Source organism: Phascolarctos cinereus, unplaced genomic scaffold (genome assembly GCF_003287225.1).
Source record: "Phascolarctos cinereus isolate Bilbo 61053 unplaced genomic scaffold, phaCin_HiC Scaffold_4;HRSCAF=312, whole genome shotgun sequence".
NCBI lineage: Eukaryota > Metazoa > Chordata > Mammalia > Diprotodontia > Phascolarctidae > Phascolarctos > Phascolarctos cinereus.
Window position 1 is genome coordinate 27,951,048 of NW_027555847.1, and position 13,607 is coordinate 27,964,654.

The 13,607-nt window shown below is 40.1% G+C and overlaps 1 protein-coding gene across 1 annotated transcript; it reads left to right on the forward strand.

Annotated features, from left to right (window-relative positions):
• Positions 1-246: 246 nt before the first annotated feature.
• On the forward strand, positions 247-10,736 carry SNTN (sentan, cilia apical structure protein). Its single transcript, XM_020976383.2, has 4 exons — positions 247-384; positions 1,034-1,068; positions 6,268-6,407; positions 9,453-10,736. Exons 1-4 carry the CDS (start codon positions 275-277, stop codon positions 9,609-9,611), a joined length of 444 nt encoding a protein of 147 aa, XP_020832042.1. The 5' UTR covers positions 247-274; the 3' UTR covers positions 9,612-10,736.
• Positions 10,737-13,607: the final 2,871 nt, after the last annotated feature.

A 13,607-nucleotide genomic window follows, 5' to 3' on the forward strand; every position in this document is an offset into this window, starting at 1 on the left:
CTCTCCATTCATTACCTCTCTGATGCATTTATAATCTGCAATGATATTCTCAGACAGGCTTTATTATTGTACTCATCTCCAACACTGCCCTACATCTATTGCACAGGTTGGTGGGTTGTGAGTTTATTTAGATTGCTTAAAAGTTGCCTTCTCAGGGATTGCATGCTCATTACACCGTCCTCTATTCTTCCATGGAATACACAGCACACACACTTGTCAGCTCTCCTTAGCTGCTGTTGCCTGGAGATGATTAGAGACAACAAGAGACTGGAGAATGTGTGGTTGTACTGTGAGCACCAAGGATCAAAAGCCCTGCTCCAGAGGGGAAGCCCATCCTGCAGGACCCCCTCCAGCAACTTCCCTGTCTCCAAAGATGCTGAAAAGGTCAGTGTTCCCACTTGACTTCTATTTTCATTCTGGCCTGCCGCTCTAATACCAAGAGTTAATAATGTCAAAGGCCTCAGAGTTTGTGGATTGCAAGCTCGGAGGCTTTTAACCAGAGTAATCCACCTTTAAATTGAATTGAAGGAGCGCAAGGCCCATCTCGCAGTTTTGACCTCAAAAAGAATTAAAAAAAAAACTTGTCTCTCCATTAACTGAGAATGATCTGATTAACCCAGGTTAATGTAACTCACCTCTTGGGAAACATTTGAGGCTGAAGCATTTTGTTAATGATTTTCCAGATAAAATCTACTGTAAGATAAACAAGCCATCTCAGCTGGCCCTTGGAAGGGGGAAATTATTTCAGGCTATTCAAATATGTAAAAGGTGTCCATTGATTCCACAGTGGGAGACAAAGGAATCATTCCCTCTTCTACCCTTTTGGGGACTGTCTTTAACAGTCTTCAAGAATGGGAGCTGTTTCTGGTTTGCTCTGTGGTTTTTTGCAAAAGAAAAAAAAAGATTAAATTGGCCATGGTCATGTTGTAGTTTACCTGAAATAAAGTAGAAATTTGTTGACAGCTTTTTTTTCATGGCAATCCCCCAATTAAATCTCCTTGAATCTTAATGTTGCTTTCATTTTCATTGACAGCATCCCGATATCCAAACAACTGTCTTCTGTGAAAGGTAAGATGCAGAGAGAAGAAAACAAGTGTGATTAATAAAACATCTCTCTGGCTTAAAAGGGTATGCTGCCGTGCCCAAAATTAGAATAATGCACATGGGGGTCCCTCTGGGGCCCTCAGCATCTAGGGCCAATGTTATCAAGTATGTTACATGTGAGATCCTGAGCAAATCCAAAGACACCAGCCCTGGAATGGGAGGCCAGAGCCCTAGGATCTAGTCCTGGTTCTGCCAGTGATTAGCTGTGTGGTCTCTGCACGTCCCCATCTATTCTTACTGGGATTCTGGGCCTCAGTTTCCTCAGGTTGAATTCAAAGACCTCTAAGGCTCCTTTCAGTTCTAACATTCCATAATTCCATGGTTCCTTACAATCAATTCAAATATCTCTACTAAGTGGAGCGGGGAACCCTCAAATCATTTATGTCTGGTTGGAATCCATTTACAAGTAAAATTTCCATAAAAGGGTTATCATGGCTACCAACACGTCTGCATAAGGAAAAGGTACATAAGCTCTTCTTATGGGTTATTGTAGGTTATCAAGAATTGACCGAGTGCTGTCTTTCTTCGTGTTCCATCAGATCAGCAAGAGGTAGTTAGATTTGAGGCGTTCTTTTAAGCTCTCGCATATAGAGTTGGAAGGGATGTCTGTGTCCATATAGTTCAACTCCTTTCTATTAAAAAAAGGAAACTGAGGCCCAGGGAGGTTGGGTGACTTGCCCAGAGGCAGCATTTGAACTCACATCTTGTGACACTCGAGGTAACGTTATTTACACTGCAAGTAGTGCATAATACTACTACTTGCCTCAAACTTTCTCCTCACAAAAATCTGACCATCATCTTGAGATTAGGACCCAGGGTGCTCTATCTCCCACCCCTGTGTCTTTGCCCAAGCTGTACTTCATGCCTAGAATGTCCTTCCTCCTTGTCTTTGACTCTTAAGATCCCTAGCTTCCTCCAAAGTTCTGCTCTAGCCACTTCATATGGCAATCTTTCTTGTCCTCGTCTCCCCCAGCCCCCACCTTAGCACAATCATCTGTCTCTATATCTTTGTCCATCCTGTCTGTCTTTTTCTGTCTCTCTTTGTATTTTTCATCTCTATCTCTGTTTTATTTTTCTATCTCCCCCTTGAAATTACTCTATATTACTCGATTTCCTTGGTTGTAAAGAAGTTGCCTTCCCCTTCTCTCCCCCGTGCTGGCATCCCCTGCATACATCAGTGGCTTAATAAGTGTTTGCTGAACTGTTCAATTAAGTAGCAAGTGTCCCTTGTAAGCAGCAGGGGACAGTGGGCACCATGGCTTAAGAAGGACAGTGACTAACCAGAGAGTGTTCTGAGCAGGGCAATCAGCACAGCGAAGGGTATGTCATAGGAGGAAGTGGGATTGTTTGGCTCAGAAAAAAATAGACTGGAGGGAGAGGGGAAGGAGGAGTGAGTGCATGATGGCTGTCTTCAAGTACTTAAATGCTGTTATAATGAAAGGAATTAGACTTACTTCATTTGGCAGAGGGCAGAGCTAGAAGCAGTGGAGTAAAGTTGAGTAAAGGTGGATTTAGGTTTGATGTCAGGGAAGGGAAAGTGCATACGCATTTGTATAGTGCTTACTATATGCCAGGCACTGTGCTAACTTCTGTTACAAATTCCATTTGATTCTTACAACAACCCTGGTATGTTTTATTAATATCCCCATCTTACAGCTGAGAAAGAACTCAAGCTGATGAGATCACGGATCTATTGGAAAATTGGTGTAATCTTGGGCAAGTCCCTCGGTTTCTCCTGGGCTCAAATTCTTCATCTATAGAATTCAGTGATGGAACTAGGTCTCCCAGCCCCTTTTGGCTCTAAATCCATGATTCGATGACCTTTGACAAACCACTTAATCTCTGCAGAGCTCGGAGTTCTTATTTGCAAAAGGTGAAGACTGGACAAGATACTCTTTAAGGCCCCTTCCAGCTAGAAGTTCTTGATTTTCTATCATTGAGTCTCTCCAGGTCTCATTGTCCTCATTGTAATGAGGGGTTCTGAGATCACTAAAGTCTTTTGTAGTTCTAACATGCTCAGGTCTTAGATCACTGACTAATTATTCTCTGCAAGTGGTATGGAAGCAACCAAGCTTCTCAAGTCCTAAAATCAGGTCAAAACAAGAGGCCTGCTAGGCCAATTAGAGAGAGCATGTTTACCTCAAAGAAGTGATTTTTTTTTCCTGAAGCTGTCTGCTTCTTAAAGGCTGATCTATTTATAAAGCACAGCTCATCTCTCAACCAGGAAGGCTCAGGACTGCAGATATTCTATACATACTTAAGTTTAAAAATTAAACACATGAAGAGACAAATTTTTCCCTTTGGAAGGCATTGACAAGTGTATTTCTTAATTAATGCATTCAGAAACATATTACTTAATAAATTCAGAAATACACTTGTCAAGCCCAATGCAGCTTGCCTGAGAATAAAGAAATGTCATTCACTATGTCACGGGTATCACCCCCTAAATAAGTGTACCAGGTATAGCCAAGTGAGGGTAGAGATATGCCAGCACTAAAATTTTGTGGCACAGCATAGAGAAAAGCTAAGAAGCCAAGGAGTAGGGTGAGAGGTGAATAGTCTAGACTAGCTGATGAGACAGCATCTGTGGGAGTAATCAATCAGTGGTCTCAATACACATGCCCATCCACTGAAGGTCAAGGTGAAGCAGCTGTGCCAAGTATGCCTAATCCTGGGCACTCTGCTATAGGAATGAGAAACGAGGATCAGAGATTTAGATGGAGACGAGTGCATAGGGGCTGTCTTCATAAATATAATGATGCCCAGAAAGGTGATGGGGCTTGTACAAGGTCAAATGTAGGATTATAGATTTAGAGTGGCAAGGGATCTTAGAAGCCATCAAGTTCACTTTCACTTTACAGAGGAGGAAACTGAGGCTTAAATATATGACTTATACAGTGTCACAAGTAGGATCATAGATTTTGAGCTAGAAATACCACAGAGGGCCTTGAGTTCAAATTCATCATTTTATAGATAAACAGCCTGAGGCCAGAGGAGCAGAGTGATCACACAGAAAGTGGCACACTGGAGATTTCAACCCATTTCCTCTGCCCCTCTGAGGCCAGAGTTCTTTTTCTACTGCACCACACTGAACTTGTGCGATTCAACCTGTGGCTTTAACTCTAGTGTGCATCTTTTCTTCATTCCCTGATTATAGTGCCTACCATGTACAGCCTGACACAATCCTAGACTAGTAGAGATGACCATGGGCAGCCCAAGACGGCACAAGGGAATAAAACCCAAGACCAAAACCCAGGCATTCTAAAGTGGCAGCTTTCAGGTCCCAACCATCATCAGTCTCTTCCTAGCACACATTCCATTCACTGCCACCATAATGTGCCACGCATGGCATCACAAGAATTATAGGGTAGGGAGAAAAAGAGATAGCTTGGTGCAGAGATAAGAGGCCAGGATTTAGAGCAGGAGGACCTAAGGAGGACCTGAAGCCCCAGGCTTCTATCACTTTCATTCCCCCCAACAACCTTGTATGAATGAGTGAAAAGCATTTATTAAGAGCTTACTGTATTCAAAGAACTATGCTAAATGTTGAGGATGCAAATCAAAAAGCAAGACAGACCCTAATCTCAAGGAGCTAACATCCCAATGTATGTATTTACCTCTCTTGTGTTTATTTGTATTTATTCTCTTTAAACTTATTCTAAGTATATTTATATGTGTCCTTGTTGTCTAGCCTGATAGAATATTATCTCCTTGAGAGCAAGAATTGTTTGATTCTTTGTCTTCGTGTCCATAGTACTTAGCCCAGCACCTGGCACATAGTAGCACTTAATAAATGCTGATTTATTGATTAATTAATTGATACATGAACAGTGCTGCCATTCACAGAGTACAAATTTGTATGGAAGAAGGCAGTAAAACATTCCCATCACTGTTGCCACTCACACCCATCAAGTGAGCTACAAAGGACTGATGAAGGACCAGTCCAGCCATGGAAACCATGTTATTTCCCAGGAAACCATGTCTCTACTACGTTTCACCCCCATCCCCTCCCCTGTTCCTTTAGAATAGATAGTTCTTAACTATCTCACATAAAAGAGATGCAAAAGAAAGAGCTTGTACAGTGGAAAGGAAGATAGGGGGGTAGTGGGCAATGCTGGAACTTTACTCTTATTGGAATTGGTTCAAAGAGAGAATAACACACACAACCAAATGCAGAAAAGCAGATATAGTAAATGCATCATTTTTACACCATAATGAAATAAAAATGATATTCAGTAAAGGGCCATGGAAACATAGATTAAAAATTAATTGGAAACCAAATAATCTGATCCTAAAGAATGAGAGTTTTGTTGGAGTTGTGAACAGATTCAACCATTCTGGAGAGCAATTTGGAACTATGCCCAAAGGGGATAAATGTGCATAGCCTTTAACCTAGAAATATCACTACTAGGAGTGTATTCCAAAGAGATCTAAGAAAAAGAAAAAGGATTTATATGTGCAAAAATATTCATAGCAGCTCTTTATGTAGCACAAAGAATTAAAAATTAAGGGGATGCTCATCAATTGGGGAATGGCTGAACAAATTGTGGCATATGATTGTGATGAAATACTCTTCTGCTATAAGAAATGCAAGCAGGATGGTTTCAGAAAAACCTGGGAAAACGTCTATGAACTGATGCAAAGTGAAGTGAGCAGAAGCAGAACACTGTACACAGTAACAATATTGTATGATGATTAACAATGAATGACCTAGCTTTTTTCAGCAATACAATAATCCAAGACAATTCTGAAGGACATATAATGAAAAATGCTATGCACTTCCAGAGAAAGAAATGATGGAGTCTAAATGCAGATCAAAGCAAACTTTTTAAATTTTTCTTTATTTTTCGTTGGGTTTTTTTTTTTGGTCTGTCTTTTCTTTTGCAACATGGTTAATGTAGAAATGTGTTTTGCATGACTGCACATTTATAATCTATATCAAATTGCTTGCTTTCTCAAGGAAGGGAGAAGAAGGTAGGCAAAGAATTTGGAACTCAAAAAACATTTTAAAGAATGTTAAAAAAAATTTACATGTACTTCAGGGGGAAAAAAGAAGCAAGCACAGCAAAAAAAAAAGAAAGAAAAGAAAAGAAAAGCTAGCTCTTGCGTCTCTAGATCGCATTTTCCATCATGTAACACAGCTTTGCATGTAATCTTTTATAGCTCTGGGGAAAGGCTCAGACCTGGAGAAAGCCTTTGCTACTGCAGCTCTGATTTATAATAACTCTTCTGACCCAGATGGTAAACTCAGTAAATCTGTTGCCAAAAACTTACTGAAGACCCAGTTTACGAGTTTCATCCAGGTAAGGAGCTTACTGAATAATCGACCAATTTTGTGTATATATATATATATATATATATATATATAAAACCACTTTGGAGTAAACTTTGCACCAGTAAAGAGAAAGTGTTATCTTTGGGTGGTTTTCCTTAGAGGATGTGTCTTTTAATATCTGCCCTTTAAAAATTTTACTTAATTATGGGCTTGGTGGGTGTCTGTTTCCAGTGAGTCATAGTGAGCCATCTATGTGATATTCTGTCAAATCTTCAGTGACTTATTAAAACAAGAGAATACAAAAGAAGGCATTTAGATGAGTTGCCTTATTAGTATTCATCCCCATCTTTAGAGATCCCAGATTACAGATTGGGATGTCAAGAAATTTAAACAGGAAATATTTGGAATCAAGGCTAGCATTATTAGTGGAATCCAGGGAGATGAAATTGAATTAGAATAATTTAAAAGTTCTAGCCTTGGATTCAAAAAACCAACTGCCCAAGTTCAGGGTGAAGGAAGGATGGATAGACAGCAGGTCATGGTGAGAAAGGATTGAACATTATGGGGGAGTACAACCTCAATATACATCAATGTGTGTGTGTGTGTGTGTGTATACATACATATATATACATATATATATATATGTGTGTGTGTGTGTGTGTGTGTGTGTGTGTGTGTGTGTGTGTGTATATATATATGACCATAATAACAAAATAAGCTATGGCATCCTCAAGCTGCATTAAGCAGCAAACAACATTCAGGATAATTGATTGATTATTTATTAAGCTCCTAGTCAGTCAATGTCAACAAGCATTTATAAAGTTCTTACTGCATGTCAGGCAACTGTGCTAGCCTGTGGGTACAACAAAAGGCAAAAACATTGTCCCTTCCTTGAAGGAACTCACTTTTTAATTTTATGTTATTATCTCCATTAATAAGCATGCATTTTCTCTCCCTCTCAATTCCCCCCAAAACAAACTCCTTATAACAAATATGCACAGCCAAGCAGAACAAATTCCCATACTGGTGGTGAAGGAGCTCACATTCTAATAAGGGAGATAACATGCACATAATTAAGTACATACAAAATATATACCAAGCAATCAGTGGGTACAAAGATATAGACTCTGCTCTTCAGGAACTCACATTCTATCAAGACATACGTGTGCGTGCGGGCGCGTGCGCGCGCGTGTGTGTGTGTTAGCATATTAAACAATGCACATGTTAAACAATTAAAATATGCACAATGCACAATAAACACAAAGTATTTTAGTGAGGATAAAAATAGTTGGCGGGATAGGAACAGCTTCATGTAGATAGTGGTGCGTGAATAAAGAAGGTGATAGTCGAACTGTCCTCCATCCTGGACAGCCCGCATGTGCAATTTTGTTTCAGTTCCTAAGCACCACAATTTGGAAAGGACAATGACATACTAGAGCAGTTCTTAAACTAGGGGCCCATGAAATTGGATGGGGAAAAAATGATGTCTTCATTTTCACTATCTGAAATTGAGTATTTCCTCCAAATATTTAAAAACATTATTCTGAGCAGGGAGCCATAGGATTCACCAAACTGCCAAAGAGGTGCAGAACAAAAAAAATTAAGGACCCCTGAATTACAGTATGTCCAGAAGAAAGCAACCAGGATGGTGAGAGGATTGGAAATAATGCCATATGAGAATTAGTTGAAGGAACTTGGAATGTTTAGCCTGGAGAAGCAAAGATAAGGGAGACATAATTGCTGTCTTCAACAACTTGACAGGTTGTCATATAAAGTATGGATTTATTTTGCTTGGCTCTAGAGGGCAGAAAAAGGAGCAGAGACAGTATGGTATATCCAAAAGAGCGTTGGCTTTCTGGGGTATGGGTTCAAAGCCTGCTTCTAATTTTACCTGTGTGACCTTGGGCAAACCACTTCACTTCTCTTGGATTCATTTTCCTCAACTGCAAAATGAGGGGTTTGGACCCAACTGCAAGGTCCCTTCCATCTCTAAATCTATGATCCCATGAATAATGAGGGTAAGTTTACAGAGGCAAGGTATAAGGAAAAGCTATTGGAGTAGTCACAGCTGGACCTGAACTTGGATTATGTCATTTACTTCTTAAGTTACCTCCAGCCTTGAATATGTATTCAAAGAATTTATGCCCACCCAAATCTGAGTAGAGCACAGTGGCTGCCCCACCTGGGTGGGGTCTGGATAGAAAAGAAGGTTCACTCCATCTTCAGGGATTGAGGTCTTGAAATGAGGATAAAAGAAAAAAGAGGAAACCTGAATCTCCTCAAATCATTAGTTACTAATTGTCATTTCTTTCAGTGGAGGACATACCAGATATATGGAATGGTCTGGACAAGGGCAACAAAATGGGAAATTGTACAAGGAACAGCCAGCAAAGCAGGTTGGCTGGAATTTAGAATATTACTGGAGAGAAAGGGACAAGTAGAGAAAATGTGTGAAAGCAGAATGACAATGACCTGGCCTCTGACTGGAATCAAGAAACATGGTTTTGCTCTGTGTGCAGAAGCTATATTCCCTAGGGGGCTTTCAAGAGATATTCTTTAGTCATTATCATGATTATTTTTGACAATTAGCATGTGGGTGAGCATTTGGTGATTAAGCCAAGATGATAAATGAGAACACAGATAGCTAGGATACTGAGTGGAATGACCTTAACGTTTGCAGTGTTAGCAGGAAAGATTATTCATGAGTTGTAGTCTGAAACGAGGCCCTCCATTAATAATGTGATTCATCTTAGTACCGTCAATCTTTCTGTTTGTGCGAACTGTGTGTTTGAATTTGATATATATGAGTGAATTGAATGTGGAAGGTCTTCCAAAGCACATGTATTTTCTCTCAGCAATTATATTTCAGAATTCTTGGCAATCTTATTTTGTGAGGGTGGGGAAAAAAAAACTGTTCTTGAACCCAGAAATGCAGACCTATATGAGTGTTTTCTAGGCACTGGTCCTACAACCAAGCAGATTAAAATTTTAAAAATGGAAAAGCTATGAACACCTACGAACATGGATTGTCAACAATGCTCTGAGAACTTTTTTTTAATTGTTATTCTCACAGGGACAAGAAAACAAACCCAAGTACAAAGAGATCCTTTCTGAGCTTGAAGAGCAAACAGAGAATAAATTGGGTTTTGAAGATTTCATGATCTTGCTCTTAAGTATTACTCTGATGTCAGATCTGCTCCAAGAAATCTGGACACCAAAAATCACCAGGTGAAATGGCACATCAGAATGGCTAGACAACACCCAGGCAGTAGAACATGGTGATAAAGGGTGCTACCACCTTTGATCAATTGCAAATTTAAGCCTGTTGTAAAAAAAAAAACCCTCCTTATGGAGCTAGGTTCTGTTTCATATCAGATCCATCTCTCATACCCACAGTGTTACATCACACTTCTCTCTCCCTTTAGCAGTAAAAGTCTGAAGGTGACCTCTAGCACCAACTGGTTTCTAGCAGCCTGGTTTCCAAGAGTACTCTATTGTAAGTCACTTTCTCCTGAGTTATAGGGAAAGAGGGCTAGTTTGAATTAGAGGGCCTGAGTTTAAATTCTTTCTGCCTTTTCTCATCCATAAAATCAGGAAGCTAGACTGGACCGGAAAGGTCCCTTCCAGATTTAGACCTGTGGGCTTCCTTTGTTAGCATGATAGATTTTCACCTCGGCTTCACCAAAAGCTACGGGCATTGGTAGCGCAGAGGAGAATGCCCCTTCACCATGTGCTAGTGAAGGCTCTGGGCACAAGTGTTCTTGTCACTTTGTGTTCTATTGCAGTACTTTATATATCTAACACCAGAGGATAGCTGAGCCTATAGGAGACTACACAGTTGCCTCCAGGCTCCCTAACTTAGCTTGAAGAAATATAAATCACATTATAGGGAGAAGGCACCTTAAACTTTTTCTGAATTAATACCTTATTAAATGGCACCAGGAAGTCTAAGTTGATTAGTCTCCAGGTTGGAGTCAGAGATTATGTCCATATAGCACAACAGGGAAGGGGTGAACAGGGCTGAGATGATCTAGTTTATTAGACTCTTGTCATTAGCTATTCTGAATAATTCAGACCTAAAATAATTGAGTTAGTTTTTTTTTCTTTTAAATCTGAACTATCCTGACCAACTCTCCACACAACCTGGTTAACCAGGCAGTTACAATGTTCCTCCTCCTCCCAAGAGAGGAAACAGCTTCTGTAATGCAGGAAATACTTTGATTGTAAAAACTGTCTTTTGTGAAACTGAATGTTTAGTTATTAACCTGGTTTTGTTTGCTTTCTTTTGTCATTTACTGAGGGCAGTGGCTCCAAAAAGAATGGAATACAGCAACAATAAACATTTATTAAACATTTATCATGCTCCTCATACTTTGCTGGACACTAGGGATACAAAGTGGGGGAAATGAAAAGAAATAATTCTTGACCTTATAGAGCTTACTTACACTCTACTGGGGGAAGGGAGGGATACACAGTTTAGTACCTAAAAATTATTTCATTCATTCAGTAAGCATTTATTAAGTGCCTACTGCATGCAAAACACTGTTGGGTGTTGAGGAAGGGGTGCAGAGATAAAATGAAAAACAACCACTAGCTTCTTGAAGCCTTTCCTGGGGATATATACAACAGAGAAACAAATGTACGCGCAAGATTGATTGAGAAGGAAGGGAGTGCAAGGCTAGGATGTGCAGCCAGAGATGAGGCTTGAAGAGATCTAGGGTTTCTGACTGCAACAGGTGAGGAGGGACTTTGCAAAGGCACAGAAATGGAATTCAATACTCAGGAAAAAGCCAAAAGGCTAGTTGGACTGGTTCATGGAAGTCATGAAGGGCAGCAACATGAAACTAGTCTGAAAAGGTAGCAGGGAGCCAGACTGTGAAGGGCTTTAAATGGCCAGACTACAGAGTTTACAGATGATCCTAGAGGCAATAGAGAGCCACTGCAGAATCTTGAGCCAGGGACCGGAAGAGGAATTTGGCAGTTAAGTAGAACAGAGCTGTCAAACATGGCCAACACTTTGGAGTGCCAGAGGGGCCAGATTAAAAGGTATTTGGGAAATATTTAACAGAATAAATAAAATACAATAAAAAATACATAACATTATACTTTAAAATTGAATGAATATGCAGCCCATGGGAATTCTTATTTTAGATTAGTGGCCCTCATTTCTATTTGAGTTATATATCCTCTATACCAGACCCAACTGTGTAGAGGAAGCAAAGAAATCAATTAGGAGACTACTGCAATAGCTTCATGTTATAATGTAATAGCTTCATATGTATATATATGTGTATGTATATATGTATGCATTTATATGTGTGTGTATGTGTGTGTGTGTGTGTGTGTGTGTGTGTGTGTGTGTGTGTGTGTGTGTGTGTGTGTGTGGGTGTGGGTGGGTGTATGGAAATGTCCATTATCTGCTGTCTAAATTCAGATTTTTTTAAAAAAGAAAAGAAAATTTCCTTGACCAAAAATTAAAAAGAAAAAAAAAACAGTGTAGATAATTCAGTGCAAACCCAGCTCTGACACCAGAAGCAATACTTGACAGATGATAAGTCAGCATCAAAACTTCAACATTGGACTGTCCCCTGTAACTTTAATAGTTCAGGGTTGGAAGGACCTTAGAGCTCAATTTGGCTGCCCCCCTCATTTTACAAATGAAGTAACTGATAAAAATGATTTTCCCAAGGTCATACACAGTCAAGCCAAACCAAGAAGCCAAGCCTGCTGACTCCCCAGCATTTTCTACCCCACCACAGGGAAGCCTCCTTGTTTATCCCAATGGCCCTTCTACATCTTCACCGCATAAAATAAGACCCACCCTCAGCCAAAGTCCAGATGTCAATTGGACCAAGAAATCTTTCTTGTAATTGTGCATAGCCCAGCTTTCCTGCAGATGGTCCTGGAGCATCCTGGTAATTGTGTGAGCTTGACAGAACCAGCACTGATTTTACAACCCCCTAATTTTCTTTCTTTTCTGGTCTCAAGATGGATCTAAGTATGAGATCATGATTCAGGCTTTAAATAGTCTTTTAAAAAGAAGTGATGGGGAGGGGAGGAGATTGAGGGAAGGGAAAAAGAGAAAGAGACAGGCAGCCTGTTGATTAAGCACCCTTCAGTGCCACTGGAGCGTAATAAGGCCCTGGTTCCTAAGGAGGCTCCCAGAGTTTCAGTATTTTGGACTCTCAGTCCAGTTTAAAAAACGTTTTCTGGTCCCAACTAAAATCCCACCTTCTATAAGAAGCCTTCCCTAATCTCTCTCAATTCCAATGTTTTCCCTCTTTTAATTATTTCCTATTCATCCTGTATATAGCTTGTTTGGTATATATTTGTTTGCATGTTGTTTCCCCCATTAGACTGGAAGTTCCTTGAGGACAGGAACTATCTTTTGCCTCCCTGGGGTCCCTAGTGCTTAGCACAGTGCCTGGGCCACAGCAGGTGCTCAATAAATGTTTACTGCTTCATTGACTGAATCACTCAGACCTTGGCCAGCCCTTTAATTTTAATTTATCAATCAACCAGCAAGCATTTACTAGGCAGGACCTGGAGACACAAATGTGAAAGGAAGATACAGTCCCTGCCTTCAAGGAGCTTAAATTCTATTTTTTTTGAATCTTAAATTTAGAAGGGTCCTCAGACGACCTATAGTCCCATTCTCTCACTTCAAAGAAAAAAGAAAACTGAGGCTTAGAGAGTTTGACAAGATCAGGGGCCTGGAGTTGTGCAAGCTTTCAGAAATCAAGCCAACTATCTCATTTTACAGATGAAGAAACTGAGGCCAAATTGGGGTTAAATGACTTACCCAGTCTAGGTCCTGCCCCGCCTTGGTACTGAATGCAGATACACCACATGCATTAGAATGGAGAATGAGCAAAGATGAAGTTGGAACCTCAGGGCCAGGCTAGCACTGCCCCATAGGAATCATTCCAGTTATGCTAAATGGAAGTAGGCCTTAGGGAAGTCATTTATCCATTCCAGGCCTCCATTTTCTCCACTATAAGATGAGACAGATGGACCAGGTAGTCTCTAAGGTGACTCTTGGTTCTTTTTTTTTATTATTATTTTTATTTGTTATATTTTTAATTTATACCTCTTGGTTCTTAATCTTGGTTCTATGATCCTGAGACTAGCAGGAACAAAAAATCCCTTCAGGCTCCGGAATTCTATGATTCCAAGGACCCTGGATATTTTCCTCAATGCTCAAAGGATCCAGAAGGAACCTCCAAGG